At 42.6% G+C, this 18804-nt stretch overlaps 1 protein-coding gene across 27 annotated transcripts in view; it reads left to right on the top strand.

Moving 5' to 3' along the window:
- Positions 1 to 18804, top strand: part of ADGRL3 (adhesion G protein-coupled receptor L3) — a 492720-nt gene that overhangs the window by 433189 nt on the left and 40727 nt on the right. For 19 of the 27 annotated variants that reach the window (XM_042049541.1, XM_042049537.1, XM_042049521.1 and 16 more), the window contains 3 exons: positions 2113 to 2179; positions 3565 to 3656; positions 16509 to 16535. In XM_042049541.1, the coding sequence (XP_041905475.1) occupies positions 2113 to 2179; positions 3565 to 3656; positions 16509 to 16535 (186 nt within the window). The remainder of the gene's footprint in view (positions 1 to 2112; positions 2180 to 3564; positions 3657 to 16508; positions 16536 to 18804) is intronic. The other 8 variants (XM_042049533.1, XM_042049531.1, XM_042049532.1 and 5 more) reach the window with 1 other exon arrangement.

Here is an 18804-nt window from a genome sequence, read left to right as displayed (position 1 = left end):
TTTTCCCCGTGTCCCAATCTAAATGCATTCAAAATCAGCTGCACCAGATATGACTGTAGGGTGGTCACCATGCTTCAGGAAATAAAGAGAGGGTTTATGTGTTTCCTCTTCCCCAGGCTTTCCAAGAGCCAGGTCGCTCCTTACGCTGAAGGAAAACCAAGTTAATGACAACTAAAATACAGTGTTCCCAGCTCCTGGGCATCAGGGGCTGGGGGTTGTTTTGAATGTTAAACTGGCAAAAAAAAAGTTCAAAATATTTTCATTTAAAAAAAAATAAAACCCCCTCAACCCTCTGAGTCTTCTCCCACACACCAGCACTCATTATCAGTAGCAAAAAGTGATGGGGCTGCGTATTCCGTGATTTATATGCAGCAGCTGAGGCATAAGCACTAGTTACTCATTTTTCCTGAGGGGGATGGGGTAGGTATAAAGTCTGAAATGCCATGTAGTATGTGAGCTGCTGCTATGCGGACACCCTTGTTCAGGAATTGGGTGGGGGGGAACTTTTTACAGGGACTTCATTATCCTTGAAACCTCTATTCCTTTGTCAAATCTAGTTGCAATTGGGCGACATTTCAGATGTTATTACGGGTGATACACAGATGTCATGATCACATAAACCTTTTCCTATAGGGAATCAGACTCAAGTAGTTTCAAGTCACTCATGTTGTTCCATTACCAGCTGCATCTAAATCGCCTTGAACTTCAGCAGCCATGGAATAAATAAGATTTCCCTGCAATCTCTCTGAAAGCCTCTGTTTGCCTCTCGCATTAAGATTTTGATGCTATCACATGAAGATTCTGGAAGAGCAGCTGCAGAGGCAGTTCGGGAATGACAGTCACGGAAGTGACAGTATTTTAATTTGTGACAAATAACGGTATGAGTGTATATATACATCGATACATCTCCAACACTGATGAGACCTGAAATTTATATGGTCAGGGAGGGAAGTGAGAAGTTTTCTCTGCATATTTGAATTTATTCATATCTTGGCTTCTCCCATGCACAGAGGTACAGGGCATGTTTTATTCTCTCATCAGACATCTCCTGCTGATCATCTCCCATGGGGCTGCTGGCACAGACCTTTCTGCCTGTTGCAGAGTCCATTGGAAGGGAAAAAACATTAAGCACATACACTAGAGCTGTCATTTGAGAGAACTGCTATCTCCACCGCCATGATATATTCATATATACAGTTCCTGTCACTTGCCTAATTATGAAATTCCATTGGATATTTAGTATAAGAGTGGTTTTATGCTTTCTCAGTCCTTTGTGTATAAACGGAACTGTGATTTGCAGCACTGCAAACACGACAAGATATTATTATTTTAAACATCATGTGAAACTTTCCTGGAATTTACATTCGTCTGTCTTGTAACGAGTCACTTCCATTTTATCTTCCTGTCGCCTGGAATGAACTAGGAATGGAAATGTAATTTCCCAGGGGCCTTAAAAAATGTGGGGAGTATTAAATGCGGTTGAAATTAAGCGATTAATAATTTAGTTTTAGGCCATGAATCAACTTCTTGTGATAGCGCAGACCATATGCAACCCTGGAAACATTAGTGGAAACAAAACACTCGGGAGGTTCAGGGAAATAAAACACTTTAAAGGGGAAGTTGCTGAACCTAATTAAACCTCAGCCTTCTGTTATCCACTTCATGCTTCCTATTTGCGCCGAAGTTTCTCTGATGTGCTTGCTGGAGAAATGTCATCTTGCTTGACAGCTGTCAGACAGCTTGCATTGCATCAGAGCTAGAGAGCAAAGAGGAGTGTAAAGCAAAGAAGAAGCTCTGTGGATGTTCACCAGATCCCTTCCTTAAAAAAACCCATGGTTTAAGGAGTTTTTCCAACAGATGCAGAAAGCCTTAGCAAATAGGCCTTGTGCCATTTTCTCCCTGCTTCCTCTAGAGGTAATTATCTTACTCCATCAATAGCGCTGTCAGAAATTGGGCACATAATTCAGCATTTAAATGAACAACCAGTGTAATATTTCCTGTCTCCCACCGGCGTGTTTTGCAGCTCACATTCTTCTCTGTCACTCGCTCACTCTTGATGTATGTCCTGGGTGCAGTCCTTGAATGCCTTCTCTCCCCTGTGTTTCATTACAGATGTTGGCTCCGACTTGACACCTACTTCATTTGGAGCTTTATAGGACCGGCGACCTTGATAATTATGGTAAGAACTCCTAATTAACTACTCCATCTCTTAGGTCAAGAAATAAAACTTTTTCTGTCCCTTTTCTCTTTATCTTTAATTTACACAGATTAATTTGAGGAAGGCATGTTCTTCTTTGACCCCACCTGGCATAAGCAATTAGACCCTCATTATGAGAGGCTCTTGGCATTGCAAAATACTTGATCAAAATGGACCAGGGAGCTTCAGAATGGGCACTTGCAGAGTTTGGTTTCTACCAGTGAACATTTAGAAGTGCCAAACTCTATTTTGATGCCACTCACTGCTCACACCCTTTTTGAATTACAGAGTGCAGTTTTGCATTGATAATGAAAAAAAAAAAAAAGGGAAATCTGAGAGGGGGGGGATGAAAAAATGTCCAAACTGGAAAAGAAGTTTGATGAGGGCTTTTCCTTCCCAGCAGAAGTTGAAGCTTGTGTGACTTCATGTTTAGCACATTGCCAGCATATCAGCTAACAGAGCAACAAGGTAGAGAACCCAACTTTAGGGACAGCTGGAGTTTTCTTATACTTTAATTGCTGCAATATGGCTTAAATAAACCATCCTTTGTTTTGACTAGACTACAGTTTGGCTAGCCCAGAAAACCAGGCGCTCTCACTTCAATGCAGACATTGTCTCTGCTTCTTCTGCTTCTCCTGCAACTTGGGAGCCATTTCAGCAGCCTTCCACATCAGGAAGGGGGCCATGCCACCAACTCCAACTGTTGGGGTTTTTTTTCCCCTTAAACAATTCATTCATAAAAAAGATATCTTCCCTTTTTGATTATGTCTCAAATCCTAGGCTGGGCTTTTGGGAAACTCCTTTCCAGGAATTGGCAGCCTTGTAGACACTGAGGCATGGAAACACTATCCCAATCTTTTACAGAACAAATCAAACTGTTTTCTTTTTGTTTTTCAACTTTGCATTGTGCTAAGCATCAGTTGTGATTTCCCTGCCCATCTACCCTCTTACACTGTGTTTTAAGGGTGTATTCATGGAAAAAGATGCTTTTATGCTTCATTACAATGAAGCTGGCTAAGTAAGATGCTTGGAGTGACTTTTCACAACTGTACACATCTCAGACACAGAAAAAGCCCTTACAGCAAGTATTTTTAATTTTCCATAATGCTGTTTGAAGCACTACAGTAGAACCAGCCTTGTACCAGCAGTGCCACAGCTCTGGTAAGGCTGTGGCATCACCAGTCCTGCAATCTACAGGCCAGCTCACCTTATAAAATGCTTAGAAATTTTCTGTGATTCAGTCACTATAAAACTGTACTGTGAGCTAATTTCCTACAGTAACCCATCTTTTACAGAGAAGGAGCTGACTTTATCCCCATCATATTGTGCTGTGTCACATAATTTTTTTTTTTTCCCCTCCATTGCAGCTTAATGTCATCTTCCTTGGGATTGCTCTCTATAAAATGTTTCATCATACTGCCATACTGAAACCTGAATCTGGATGTCTTGACAATATCAAGTAAGTGGTTTTTCTCTGCCTTTTTCTGTCTTTTGCTGTTTATCCCCTCATTCCTCTGAGGAGCAAAATGGGAACCAGCTCTGCCAGCAGCAGTGCTAACCAGGGGTAATACCTTGGGCTATGGCACTGCAGAGTGGTTTCTAAAAGATACCAAGTGGCTGATGATAAAGCACTACACTGGGATTTGGCTGCCATTTTCCATTCAATTTTGCATGAAGGAGGCAAAGCTACATTTTCTGTCCTTGAAGCAGGTAACCTTCTAGTCTGTGTAAAGCAAACTGTGCCCAATAATTACCAGCTAATTATTGCAGTCTCTACAGGGAAGGTGTTGAAACTGTTCATTATTACTACTTCTCTGTGCTCTGAGGGCGGCTGCCTTACTTCTTTTCTGTTTGTTTTGGCCCCTGACAGATTCCATGACCCGAATTCTCCCCAAAGTCTGATTGCTTTCAGCAAAGTTATTGAGGATTTACCTGGGTGTGCCCACATCAGCGGGTGGGTGTGCTTGCCAGCCAAAGCATGTTTTCCCCTTGTACTGGGTTAACATCTGAGCCTGGGCATTTTACTGTGTAGCAAGCTGCTTCATTATATTGAGAGAATACTCCTCTCTGTCAGTGCCTGTTTATTCAACTACCTCTGGCTTTAATTACTCTCTTCAAAAATACAAGCGAGATTTCAGGTGCAGCGCATGATAAGATTGGGAGCCTGCTAATTAATAAAACCATCTAATGAGCTTCAGGAGGAGGAAATTGTTGGGAGTCAGCAGTTTACTGCTCACCCAGGAAAGGAGAGCGTGGTGCAACGTGGCTTGAAGTGGGTTCTCCTCTCTCTTTTGTGGTAGGAAGGGGAGAAGAGGCATAAGGGGAGCTCGTTAGAAGATGTCTGAATTGCACAGTTGCAAGGCAGCTCTCAGCAAGGCTTTTGTTCTTAGTTCTGAGCCACTCTTGCAGATGCAGCTTTAAGTTAAACCAGGTCAGGGCCCCTCCTGAAAACTTTCTCAGTGGACAAGGTTTGCTATGCCATTGGTGTGCCATGACCTGGCATGGTCCTTTGGGTGAGTGTCTTAGGTGCAGCTTCTCCACCAAGGGTTGGGAGGAAAGGGAACTGGGGTCTGTACAAATGCAGGAGATCTCAGTGAGGTCAGAAACCCACAGAGCCCTCATTCGCCCGGGTTGTGGGCAGGCTGCTCTGCAGCGAACCTCAATTTCTCCTGCCATTGCTCTGCTATAAAATGAAATTAGAGGAGCAATCCCTCCTGGATGTCCAGGATTGATCCCAGAAAGATAGTCTGTCATTTGATCTTGGATGAGGCATTAAAGGCATGGTACATTTAATAACGTTTATTAATATGGCTACTTGTCATGCATTAGTGCTATGAGATTGCTCGCTGAGAACAGTCTCTGTAAGGTTACCCACACAAAATCTGTTTGGAAAGCCTTGCAGTATGACATTTTTAAATTAAAAACTAGGGAGAAAAAAACAACAACAAAGCCGTTATAATTAAAGCAGAAATAATAAATGCCTACTGAATAATCTTCTTGAGCTAATCTCTAGTATCTTTGTTTAAAATGCCAGGAATTTATACAACCAGTTGCATCAATTATAATGTCATTGTAAAATATTTTATAGGTTCTTTGGCAGATGAGTGTCTGTTCCTGATTTGACTTCATTAAAACGTTTTGAAAACACAAGCAATTAAAATACTTTTAAGTACGTTGCTGATACTCTTCCAAATGTGTTGCTTCATTACAAATTACTTTTTATGCTTGAGAAAATAAGAGCAACATAATATAAACTCAGGAAGACCCCAGGCTCACCCTAGGAAGTGTATCAAACCAAGCATTTCAGAACACACTTGATTGTAATTTCTGAATACCTAAGCAGGACATCGTTAAGTCTTTAAATTCAAGGCGTGTGTTCTCTCAGGGTTGGATGTGCTTGTGTTAGGAAGTGCAGATTTGTTACAGAGAAGGGAATTCACCTGGGAGGGAGGTTTCCTAGGGAAGCAAGGGGCTTGCAATCTCCAGAAAATTTTTCAGTGAGATCATAGTTGTCTTCTAGATACAATCATAGTCTTGTTGCAGGTAAGATTGTGGTCTTCCTCCACAGTCATTGGCTTCAACTCAGTTGCAAAATGTGGATGTGTTACAGCAGCTCTGGAATAAAAAAGCCACAGAAGACATTATTTCACAGAGGACCACAAAGATCCTTTCTGAGCTTCCCTCTGTGGGTCTACAGGGTTAGTAAAAAGGCACCCAGGTCCCAGAGCCTTGCATCTTGTATCGGTTTATATTTAATAAAACCGAACGGAGGGCCTGCATTGGAGGGCCCCTTGCTGCCATCTGCATGTGACAGCTTTACAGCACACTGAGAGCTGAATGAGAGTTTGTTCTCCCAGTTCATTTCCTAGCATTACTCTGTGTTAGGCTGTGGTGAAGCTCTCGCAACATAAATCCTGAGCCTGTTTAACAACAGCAAAATACTTGATTCCCTATGGCAACGTAAAAATAAAGGCCATAAAATATTTTAATAGGCTGTTAATAAGCACCCCTGCAATCTGGTCCTTGCCTATGTCACTTTAAAGGTTAGAAATACATTATGAAGTGTAGAAAATAGAGAGCCAAATAACTCCACTTAAATTAATGAACTTGATAAGGGATCAGGTGTCACCTGGGATACCTTTAATTACTGCACCAACAGAAAAGCCATTCAAAGGGCAGTGCCTGAACCAGATGTTGTGTGGCTGATAGATTTGTAGGCACTGTGCAAAGTTGTAAAAATAAACTTCCCTAACCTTCAGGAACAGTCCCTGGATTATTGTGCCAGCATGGGAGATTCTGACATTGCTGTGGTGGGGCACTGGTTACCCAGGGGTTATCCAGCAAAAGATTTGATGAGTTCAGACCTGGTTTATTTTTATCCTTGTAAACTTTTCTGGCTTAGCCCAGCACTTTCAAGAGGGAAGTAGGGTAACCGCATATGTGGGTCCTGCCCTCTGTGCCAGTGGCATCCTCCCTGTATGACGGGTTGGTACTGAGCCGATTCAGCCAGTTGTGCCCACTGAGACAGCAAGATCCATGCTCTAGTCCTGTTTTTGAGGCATGTAGCCAGGAAAAGATGTGAGCCTGTGTATGTGGGATATGTTGTTCAGAGCTGCAAGAGTTTCTGTGCCTGCCACTGATGCCAGGAGGATATTGGCTTCCGTTTCATAAGAGATACCATCCCCAAGAGTAGCATGCTTTTACGTAGGCCCTTATGAAGAAGTTCTGTTTGGTGTCTTCCTTCAGTATATTTACACAGGATTCATCCAGGGTTGTGATCTCTTCTGTCCTTTAAAGATCTCTTTAGTATGAAGTGACACAGACAAGAGTGCCAGAACAGCTGCCTCTTGGGTAGTGTCTGTAGCTTCTGCACATGCCTCCCCAAACACAGGTTGGGGGGGATTTTCCTTCCCAACCTTTTATAGTGGCTGTTTCTGGGTCCTTCAAGTCCACTGTGACCATTGCTCTTTAATCTCTGTGTGGCTTGTTGGTGAACAGAGATGGGCAGAGAGGAGCATTGTTTAGTCCTTGGTGGCTCTGCCCACATGACACGGGTCTCACTCCTGGCCCCTCTGAGGCTAAAAGTGGGATGCAAAGGGTGCACAAAAAGGCTCTTGAACACAGACTAATTTACTGTCAACAAATGTACCCAGGAAGGCATTGTTTTGGAAGATTGATTCCCTCAGCCTTTATGAGCTTGCAGGGAAGACACATCTTTCAAGCCAGGGACTACATAAGCTTTTTGGACAGTGAAAGCCTGCTGTGCTGCTTGCACCTGTAGCCTGTGAGGTGGAGACTGTAGGCATATCAGCACGGTATTGATGCACTCTTGCTAGCAGATGGCTCCTCATGAGGATGTGTTACCAGCTGGAATTCTTTAGAGCAGCTGTGAGGCTGTTTTACCGGAGGTTGCTGCTGTGTGGAGTGATTTCTGGAGCTGAGCAGCTCAAAGTCTCTCCTTCATGCTTTTCCATTGTGCCGGGAAGATGTTAGATGTGCAAAATGTCTCAGACTGTCGCAGGCAAGACAACACTGAATCTTTTTCGTGTTCACATTTCTGTAGGAAGCCTTATGTGACAAGGGAAAATACATTATATGTGAATAGTCCAGCACAGTTCTTCCGTTTTCTATACATCAGCTCCTTTCCAGGTGGTCAGGCGTGTACTGTGGTAGCTTCCACACCAGGTTTTCATCCAACCCATGCCAGATGCTGCAGCACAGCGAATCGTCCATGTTTCCAGATGCTGAACCACCACTCTCTGTGCAAAACAGGCTTTCAGACGAAGCCCCTCCTCAAGTGCATTTGCACTGTGTGGTAGTGCAGTGCTTGTTCTGCAGCCGTTTGAATGCTGTTCATTCAAATCACTGTGGTTCTAGTAAAGGGAAAGAAAGAGGAGCTACACTGATGGTAATCCAGATGTGCTCCTCAGCGTATCTAGTGAAATCTGAGCTCTTATCTTTGCTGCAAGCTCTCATTGTGCACTGTGTGGGGTGCATTAGTTAGTGACATGAAAACTGCTGGAAAATTGGAAGGGAAAAACAGTCATTTAGCTAACACAAGGCAAGTCCTACAAGCAGATTAAGAGGGTTCATGAATGGGGGCAAGCAGCTGCTGCACCTGCAGTCACAATGGGCATTTTCAAATGGCTGGATGGGAGAGGATCCCTCTCAGCAGAGACCAGAACCCATCATTTTCTCTTCCTTTCAGACATAACCTTTCCTTTGAAGTTCCCATGGGCATCCATCCCTTCTCTCCCTGGTGCTGCCTGGCTGTGGTTGAGTCTGTTAGTGTTTCCTAGGCCAGACCAGACTTCCTGACATTCTTCTGTGCTGTAGTATGTGGCACTGAGATTTTACTTTGTTTACTTTGGAAGAGCAACACGTCAGCTGTAGCTGCCAAGAGCAGTTGCAGACCCGCGAGAAAGAAGGCAAGAGGCAAAGGGCTTTGTCAGTTTGTTTCCCTTTTTGTCCCACTTTTTTGTGTTATTGTTTTAGTCAGGGTATAGCTTGGTTTGTGCCATAGGCCACCTGGATGCTCTTTAGAAAGCACATGTGGGCACCCCTCCAAAGAGGAGTGTGTCAGGCTGCAGTCCTGGGTTTGTTGGAAAAACTCATTTAGTGCAGTAGAAACTCACCTGAAAGTCATGCTGGAAATTTAATTTACTTTCCTTCAGACAAGAAGACCCAGGGTCTTAGGTGGGAGCACCTTTTGTTGCTAAAGAGGCACTATTAATTAGGGGCCTTCAGATAGTTTAATCCTGGCATTAATCACTGTAGTTCTGCTGCAGTTTTCTTCCTCTTGTGGAAACCTGCTCCCATCCCATCTTCCACAATGAAAGAATAAGCACTATATCAAAAACGTGAAATTCCCTAGAAAAACATGTATTTATTCCGAGCACACAGGAGATAATGTTTTTAGGCATTGTGACTGGATTCACATGCTGAAATCCCATTAACAGGGACGAAGCGGAAATGTCCTGCATTGCAGCCTTCAGAAATCAATCCTCAGATGACCAAAATGAGCCCTCCTCAGCTTGCTGGATGCCATGGAAGTTTCAAATGGTCCACAGCTAAAGGCATCCAGCCCTGATTTAATGACTAAACAAAAAAGTATATGTTTTCTCAAGTTTCTGACTGGAAACAAAACCCACACCATACTCCTCTATTGTGTATTTATTTCCATAGAATTCTCTTGCTCAAATGCTTGCAAGAAATAAATCTAAGAATGCACAACTTAACAGCCAAAAGTAGGAGCCAAATGTAAAGATTTAACCTTGATTATTACTATATAAAACCTTGCAAAGCCCAGTATGGGCTCTTTCAGGGAGTCTGGGCGAGGCTGGGGGAGCTGAAGGATGGAGAGCACCAGGCACAACGCTGAGAAGCCTCTTTTGAAGATTTGCCTCTTTTAAAAGTGTTGCCATAGCCCGCTCTCCCCATATGTTGTATGGGTGTGATTATCTGCTCATTTTCGTGCTTCAACATATGTATTTTATTTGAAGAGACATGACTAATCCCAGCCCCCAGATTAGCTTGTTGTTTCAGTCCTGTGGGTTTGCTTAAGTCATAAAAAAAATCCTTAGTTAGGTAGAAATTGAAAACAAAGGTTAAATAGAACTTCCAAAAATCATCTGTAGAAATGTTTAAATTAAATCCTTGATTCAACACGGTGGTATTGTGCTGGCAGGAACAGAGGTTTACCAGTCTAGTTTTATTTACTCAGCTGATTGAAATGCAGAAAAAAGTAAACATCCTGGGTTTGGTGCAGTGGGGAATGAGTTTTGAAAATGCAAGATTTTTTTTTTCTCCTTTGATATGAAGAACTTACATTACCAGTGAAGAACAATAATTTGTAGCAGGTATGCTTTTACTAATGGAAGATTAATCTGTGCTTTGTTCTAGCCGTTTTAGAAGCAAAACAAAGTAGGGAGACAATAAGGATTATTCCAGCTTTCTCTATGGAGATTTAAGATCCTCAATTGGTTTCCAGATCATCTTTGTTTAATCATAAAATGCTACAACTTGGAAATAGTTTGTTATGCCAAAGGGTCTGGAACTGAACATGGCATTGGGTTCACCCAGGGGACTGGACTTGCAGAACAGCAGCACTTTAATCCTTCATTACCTCTGGGTTTGTGGTTGCTTGGGAGTGCAGAGGCAGGACACAGTACAATGAGGGGGTTCAGCTCTTGCGAAAAGGGTCCAGTCCTTTATCTTCAGAGCTCTCAGATTTGTGGAGAAAGGGCTGAGGGTCTGGCAACATGAACACTCCCTATTTGGAGCAGCAGATGGGGAGAGGAAGTTTCATGCACCCATGTCCTGACTGGACATTACCTATAACTTAAATAAAACAACAGTGCCTGTACAGAGTGAGCTCTCTTTAATGATTTTCATACAGCCCAACTAGCAAAATAGAAAGATTAACTGAGTGGGCTGTTCAGGAAGAGGACGTTGAAAAATCTCTCCTTCCCACCCAGCTGTGCTGTATGCAGCATTTTTGGACTCCTCTGACTTCTGGGGACAGCAGGCTTAAAGCACAGCAGCTCCAGGGATGGCTTCTGTAAAGGACTCATCCATGGGTTCCTGTTCCAGGAGAGGATAATCTGATCCTAGGGAACTAAAAGGGTTCCTGAGCCAGTGTCTGGGTCTGGATAAACTTGGATGAGAAATAAGTGTGTTTTAACAGTGCTTGGGATGTGCAGACAGCACGTTCTCTGTCACCAGAAATCTTAACAGGAGTGTTTTGCAAGGATGACCAAATGATCTGAGTGCTTTGGAAAATGAGGAATAGCTTTTTTCTCCCTTGGAAAACCTTCCCCTCCTCAAAGTTTAGATACTGGCTGTGGAGTACTGAGCTGGGCATTAGAAACTGCTTCCCTCATTTTCATTGTCCTGGAGCTCAGGCCATGATCTTTGTGTTTCATGTCGCCTTGAGAGAGAGTACCATGTCTTCACAGCCTGATGGTCATGGAATCATAGATTTATAGAATATCCTGAGGATATTGAAGTCCAGCTCCTGGACTTCTACACAGGAGAACACCCAAAAGGCATTTTCCAAACGCTTCTTGAGCTCTGTTAGGGTTGGTGCTGTGACCACTTCCCTGGGAAGCCTGTTCCAGTGCCCAACCACCCTCTGGATGAAGAACTTTTTTTCTGATATCCAGTCTAAACCTCCACTAACACAACTTCTGGCCATTTCCTTGGGTCCTGTCGCTGGTCACCACAGAGCAGAGATCAGTGTCTGCCCCTCTGCTTCCTCTCATGAGGAAGGTGCAACTGCAGTGAGGTCTCCCCTCAGTCTCCTCTTTATCAGGCTGAACTAGCCAAGAGTTCTGTCAGATCTCCCTGGATCCTGGGTAAGAAAGCACCATGCTTCCTAGTCCCCTGGTTAACTCGGTGCTGCTCCTATATAGCCTTCATCTGCATCTCTGCATGAGCAAACCTGAACAGGCAGCCTAAAGCAAACCCAGAAAAACCACTCAGAGTTGGCACCAAATGAATTATTTACAAGCTTCCTACCAAGAAAAGGTATGGCACATTTATATTTTGCCTGAGGATAGAGTTTGTGAGCACCTCAGAGGCAGAAGCCGTTCCAATTCTGGAAAAACATCAGAGACTGCACTTTCATCTGGGTGCCTTTTTCCCCCAGAGATGATGATGGCAGCATCTGATTTCATTTGTTGCAATCTGCTCCTGTTTGAGTTTTTCACAGAAGGGTTTGGTTGATATCTGATTGTTTTGATTTGAGGTTTCAGTTGTTTACCTATGTTTTTGTGATGGTTGTGTTAATGTTGAATGGTTATTGTAAAGCACTAATCTTCCCACTGACGGGTGTCATCCTTTCTGAATTAAAAAAAAAAAAAAAATCAATGAGTGGTTATTGATTTGAGAGAGTGTCCTGGAAGATATTAAATACCTACAGTCCTTCTGTGAACCCATAAATCATGATTATTGTTTTAAAAGGCCATACATTTTAAGCACTTTGTCAGCAAGCCCTGCTGGTGCTATTTGGATAATACAAATGTGTCTAAAGGCTTTGCTGAATCCATATAGTGTGGAAACAATTAGATATGTGGTTACACATCAGTGTGGCTTGAATAATTGTGCCATGCCTCTACAAAGTTAGGAGGAAGGAAATAAACAGGGTAAGCAATTCTGAGGGTAATTAATTACTTACGGAAAATGAGATGAACTTAACAGAATTGCTCTTTCCAATTGCAATAATTAAGGACAAGTCTCAGAAAGCAGGACATGACTTCCCTGGGTGAATTGAGGGTAAAGGGATGATGCTTTGCCTTTGGCAGAAAAGCCCAGCCACTGTTTGCCCCAAATCATAGTCTTGGGTGTCACATAGGGCCAGGGAAGGTTTGGCCTCATTAGTTTGAATAATATTTGCAGATCTGCTGGTGGAAACCAAAAGTGCCTTTCAGTATATATAAAATTGCCCTTATGCCAGGTGGTAAAGCCCCAGCCTTTACAGATCTCCAAGGCGTGCAAAGGCAGGAGTTTCTCCTGCAAATGAAGCTGTGGCAGGCTCACTGACCCCTCGAGATGGTTACAGATGTCTTTAGGGGACTGGCCACCTACTGGCAAAGACAGTGTGGGAACCAGAAGATGAGACTGGTAAATGATTACTTGGAAGGCTGTGTAATGAACACAAGCAGCCTAAGGAAGGAGATTAGGTAGCCATCTGGCTTCATGCCATCAAGGTGGTAACTTTGTCATGAAATGCGAAGGCAAAATCCTTTAAGCACTCTTTTATTGCTTGCTATTGATTTTTCTCGCCGTGAAGATGTTCCTTCACTAATTAACGATGAACCCGTTTGCTTTATGAGGGGAGTGCTGGACTTCCCAACTCCTTCCTGTAGATTTTCAGCAGTTCAATAAATCAATCTTTTCTAATCCTTGAAATTTAAAAATAAATAAGAAAAAGCAAAACATTCCTACTACTTCATATCGGCAGGCAGTGGGGAGACACAATAGCACGCTTTATTTTGTATTTCCCTCCTGCTTGCCTGCAGGAAACATCTGCCCCTCTGCTTTATTTGCACCATATTAAAATTAATTCCATGGGTCTTTCTGAATGCTTTTGAGGGGGCACATCATCCATCGTTTTTATTTGGGTTTCATCACCCCTAACAGCTACTAAAGGTCCTGTATACTCACTTTGGTGTTTTTCCTTGCTAGCCAAACAGGTATTTTGGGGCCCAAGGCATGAGTCCCTGTGCTTACTGAGCCTTTTCCTGCTATCATAGAGATGGGAAAATACTTGGAATTATGAAAAGAGTGATGAATTTAAGTTAAGCAAAGTTAAACTGTAAAGGGTTATATGAAATGACAGTGTGTAAAGTCGATTAGTTATGTAGGGTTTTATTAAAGCCCTAGGTTTACTCTAAATGTGGCTCAAAACTACACTTCATTTAAAAAAAAAAAAAAGCTCTTTTAAAAGTGTAAGAAGACTGACTATTATTCTTTTTAAATGAGAGCTGAATAGCTGCTTTTTGATAACAGACTTTCTCTGTTCAGCAGCATTTTAGAACTAATCTGTATGTGAACATAAATTCTTGACTTACTTTTCCTGCTGCAAAAAAAGTGGAAGCTTTAACATTTCAGGATATTGCCAATCTACGTACATGGAAGTCATTTTGTAATATAAGTTGCAGATTGTCTGTAACTGTTTTGGGCTGTCCGTGTATATCCCAACAATTTGGTCTTCTCGTGATAGAAAGGTGTTTCTTGGGGTTTTAAAAGGATAGGCAGTGCAAAAGGGGTTCTTGAGCTTAGGATGAATTGGTTTTGAAAGTCCTTAAGCATCTAAACAAGGATATAATTAGCTAATTTTAGCAACTTTTTAAAGAAAGTATTGGTCTGGAAATAACACAGGAATATAGAAGGTAATATGAACAATCCTTTCTCATCACCGAAGGAGAAGGTACTCTGGGAAATTGAATGACATCTAACTTAAATAAGATTTTGAAAGAATTTTACATGATGTGTAATTAACCTTAAGAAGTCTTTGCCCCAAGGTAAAGTCAGGGCTTTTTTAAGATTAGAAAATGAATTAGGTATTTATACAGATTGGTAGACCATCCACTATCCATCATCTGGGCTGCAAAGAAACACAAGGGAGGTGAGGTAAGATTTCACAGGTTCAATGAATAATGCAGCCACTAAAGATCAGCTTTTTACCTTCAGGTATTTGAAAGTGAATCCCCCACATAAGCCATCATTCAGGTTTCCTCTGCAGTCAGTAGAGAAATGTATTTCTTCAGGGAATGGCGAAGCCCCACCTACCTTAAATACCTGTCCTTTTAAGGGATAAATTCCTCTTTGGGGGTACCAGTCTGACATTAACTGTGGGGGGAGCAGAGTCACATAATTTAAATGTAATGGGCTATATCCCTTACTGCCAGGTATTGGATGAATTTATCCAAATCTGGAGATAGCACTTTAGATGCAGCATCTCAAGCTGTGCTAGGCTAGATTTTCCAACAATTTCTGCTTCAACTATTACTTGCTTTTACCACTAGTGTATATAATCTCAGTTTTCCCATCAGCACCTCCATTTTTCTGGGAACTAAGGCTCTTCCAAGGCTTTTCTCTTGTCTAAGTGATGGTTTTTATGTATTGCAGATAATGACACAGTATTACTGCAGCACTGATAGGTTTCACAGACTACCACGGGTAAAAAAAAAACCATTCTGAATTTTTGTCAGAAATTGTTGCTAACACAAGAGTTAAGCTTCTTACAACACTTGAGTTGGTAAAATAAAAAGGATTGTATTTCATGAGGGATATAAGAGACTTAAGTTCTATGGCCCCTATGTGTAGAGAATTAAACTGGGAGTTAGGCATCTTTGAAAATCTCACTTCTTTAGGCGCCTGTTTGCTCTGGGCAGTGGGTCCTAGAGACATCCATGTTGGAAATAGCATAAAAACTGCCAAGGTCTTTTTGATGGTTTTCTCCTGAGCTTCTTTGAAGTGTTAGCCTCAAGCTCAAAGGGAATCTGAGTTTACCAATTTCGCATTTTGTCTGTAGAAAAATGAAATGGAACCTTCAGCTGCCTTGAAGAAACACTATTATGAGTTGATGAAAAATTTTGTGAGGGTCTGGATAGTATCAACAGTATAAAAAACCCCTCTAATTCTGTAGTTTTATAATCTAGTGCTGGTTGCTTTTCAGTATAAAGTGTTTACCATAAAACCTGAGGGCTTGTGAACACAGCAATAGATATGCAGGCCCTGCTCCTGCCCACGTTGCTGGGCTGACAGCTCCAGATCGTCTCATATCTTCATTTCATTTAATTGCATTGTAGGGGTGCTGCAGGTTGCCAGTATTAACCAAAGGAGGTCTCAGCAGGATGGACTGGCCCTGGCTGTGTTGACAGGGGTAACGAGATGAACATGCTGAGCCATCCTCCATCTCTGGCACCCATGGGGGTTTCTGCGAGGGATCGCAGGTTCAAACGTTCCGTGTCGGTGGGGAGAGCAGGCCTGGGAGTTGGCCTGCTCTCCCCACGCGTTGCACATCGCCTGCCACACAGGCAGGGTTAGGCACACAGCCTGTCCCCGAAGGGCAGGGAGACTCCCCTAGGAACATGCCTGTGACTGGTCTTGTGTCCCCACAGTGACAGGAGCTCACTTTGAGTGATCCAGCTTGGTTTCTTCATCACTGCAGGGAGCTGCTCTTCACCCTTTGCCTGGCAGAGGCCTTTCTTTGCCCTTCCCCATGAAATGGTAGCAAATAGGCCCATGCCTTGTCACCCAGGGCTTTAGAAGATCCTGATGCAATTACCTCAAGAATACTGCAGTTTGGCTCATAATGTGGCAACTTGGGAGTTCCACCTAGGAAAAGTAAATGGCAATAAAGATACCCCTGTAGCACACTGCAGCCCCACAGGCAGAGAGTGTGGAGACGTGGTGAAGTTTTGCCTCTTGAACACGTGAAAGCCGCCTGTGGTGGCTATGCTGGGGCTTCAAAACTTGTCTTCTGCAGGGACAGCCATGATATTTAAAAGATAGTTCAAAGTCAATTGGCAGCTGTGTGGTGGTAGCCAGGAGGGGTAGCTGCAGCTCACAGCTAGCGATGCATGCTTCTGTGCATTAAGCCAGCATTCCCAGTCACATTTCAATTCCCTGGGGCAGCAAGCCAGGCTGGCTGGTGTGTTCCAGGTGCACCTGATGCCAGTCCACCTTTGGTTTTGGTGATGGCTGGTGGGAGAAGGGAGGGGAACCAGTAGTAAACTCTATTCTCTATGTCATTATATTTCTAATGTTGGTGTTCTTGTCTTTATGTCTATGCATTCTTTAGCTATGAGGATAACAGACCCTTCATCAAGTAAGAATGACCTGAATGGCTGATAAATTTCATTTATCAGTGTGGTCTCATGAACCAGCTGTCAGATCAATATTGAAAAATCATTAAAGCTTCTGTTATTCGCTTTTGAGGCAGAAGAGCAAACTGTGCAGGAAAATGGTCAGGCATACAGCTAAGGTGCAGAGTAAATGTGCTGCATGTGTATTGCCAACCAATTGTCACCTTATTTGCTTAATATTCTTTAATTGGATGTTACTTGAATTCAAGGTGAAAGTCCCTAAGTTAATCCTGTGTAGTACAGACTTGTTTTACCAATAGCAGCCTCTGGTCCACTGTGCTCTTTCACTGGGATTGCTTTATGGTAATGTAAATACAGAAGCAAATTTTGAGAAAGGTGCATGGGTGCTATTCCCAATGATTCCCTTTCTAGTTAATGGGAGTAGTGCAAGCAAATCTGTGTGCATTGGTGCATTGGAGACTCCTTACTCATTGGAGTACCTCCTAATTGTCCCTAATTGTAAACCACTGATTTTCAAATGCACCAACAAATGGATATTTTTGTTTCTTTATTGCAATAAAATTCCACTACAGGAAAGAAAAACCATGAAAAAGAAGTAGCAAGTCTGTACAAAGAGCAAGATAAAAACCTCAAGCTGCACCAAAAAAAAAAACCCAAACCTATGAAGAAAGCCAAAAATGCCTGGAAATTACATACCTTAGGGCATCTGCGCTCTTTCTCCTGCAACCAAAAAAGTAATGTGCAGTAGTACAAAATAGAAGCAAACCAACTTTGCAATAGACTTTCAGTTTGTTCTTCTGGTGAAGAGTCCTTTGTGTTCATTCTTTCAGCGCCATTCCCATGTTCTCTTTCATCGCTTGGTTCTGTTTTTTTCTGCGGATACGGGATGGAGCTATTCATAGTGATCTCCACGTCCTCTTTATCACCGGCTCTTGTTTTCTGAAGCACAATGCTGTAATGCGTGCAGTCTGCACTGCTGGGGGTCCTCTAACCCACAGATTCCTTTCCATCACTGTAGGTAGCATATCTTCACTAAATAACTGTTTCATTCCTGCACACCTCTGCAGCCAAAGGCTCTTTAATCAGATTCAAGAATGGGCTGTGCTTCAGAGCAGAATACTTTTGTGATATCCAGGGAATCATTTTTAAAAGACTCTGCAAGTGCAGGAAGCTTTTATCCTGGGATGAGCAAAGAAGAGGAAGGAAAAAAAAAAGGGGGGGGGATTTCCATGTAATTTTTCTTCTTTTTGATGAAAAAGAAAATTATTTGTATTTTATTAATTGGTATGCAATTAGGACAATAGCGTACTCTCACTGATGGTGGAATCTTGGGGAGAAAAATACCCCAAGCGACTAAAGCTGTAGACTTTATCTAGTGGCTACCTTTCTGAAGGATTGTGAGAATGTCTTTTCAATTTGCACCACACTAAATATTTATTAGTGGGATTGACTGGAAATGCTTCAAAGGAGCTGTTCTGGTCTGCTGGATACATAATAGTGATTTTTAAAGAACTGTCTTAATAAGCAGTTACCTTAGGGAGCTCTTCTGGTCATGTGGTAAAATAAAACATATTTTATAAACTTCAGTGGAAGACTTAATGCTGCATTTTCATTCTAATACCTAAAGAAAAAAAAACAAACCAAAACAAACAACAGAAGACATGAATACAGCATTAGTATGCTTTTCTTTGTGACAAACCCTGCTAAAAGGAAAAGGATTCAAGGCTGTAGCTGCCATGGCATCTCCGTAGCAGAGATTGTCTGTCTGACCTCTGCAGGACTGATTTGTCCCCCCAAGTTGCTGCTGCTTCATCTTTCTCCCCCTTGCTCCATGTTCTGCTTAGCAGATGGAAGCCCAAACATTCCAAACACAGGTCACATTTCTACAAGGCTGAAGTGGCTTGGAAACACAGGTAGATCTTTGTCCCTGTGAGCCCTTCTGCAGCATCCCAGGGGGCTTTGGGCAGACAAGGAAGCAGAGGTGCTGGCTGACTGCAGTCTTGTCTGTTTTGGGGTGTAGAAGGGCTAAACAGCGAGGAAGGGGTACAAAGACTGGATATCAATGCCTTCATTTTTATGATGTTACACCTAATGATAGCAGGGGCTCACAGAAGAAAATCAAAGCCTTCAGGTAAAGAGCAAACAGATATTCAAGGTACTGCTTGCTTCCCAGCTAGAAGTTGACTCCCTCCGCTGTGCAGCAGCAATTCCTTTAAAGTTGTAGGTAACACATCATGTGAAAACTAGGGAGATGGCTAGGAGCAGGACAGA

Source organism: Corvus kubaryi, unplaced genomic scaffold (genome assembly GCF_017639235.1).
Source record: "Corvus kubaryi isolate FWS band 111438036 unplaced genomic scaffold, C.kubaryi_AGA036_p1.0 71, whole genome shotgun sequence".
NCBI classification, from domain to species: domain Eukaryota; kingdom Metazoa; phylum Chordata; class Aves; order Passeriformes; family Corvidae; genus Corvus; species Corvus kubaryi.
Note: the sequence above shows the minus strand (reverse complement) of the source record. Positions and strands in the feature narration are given on the sequence as shown.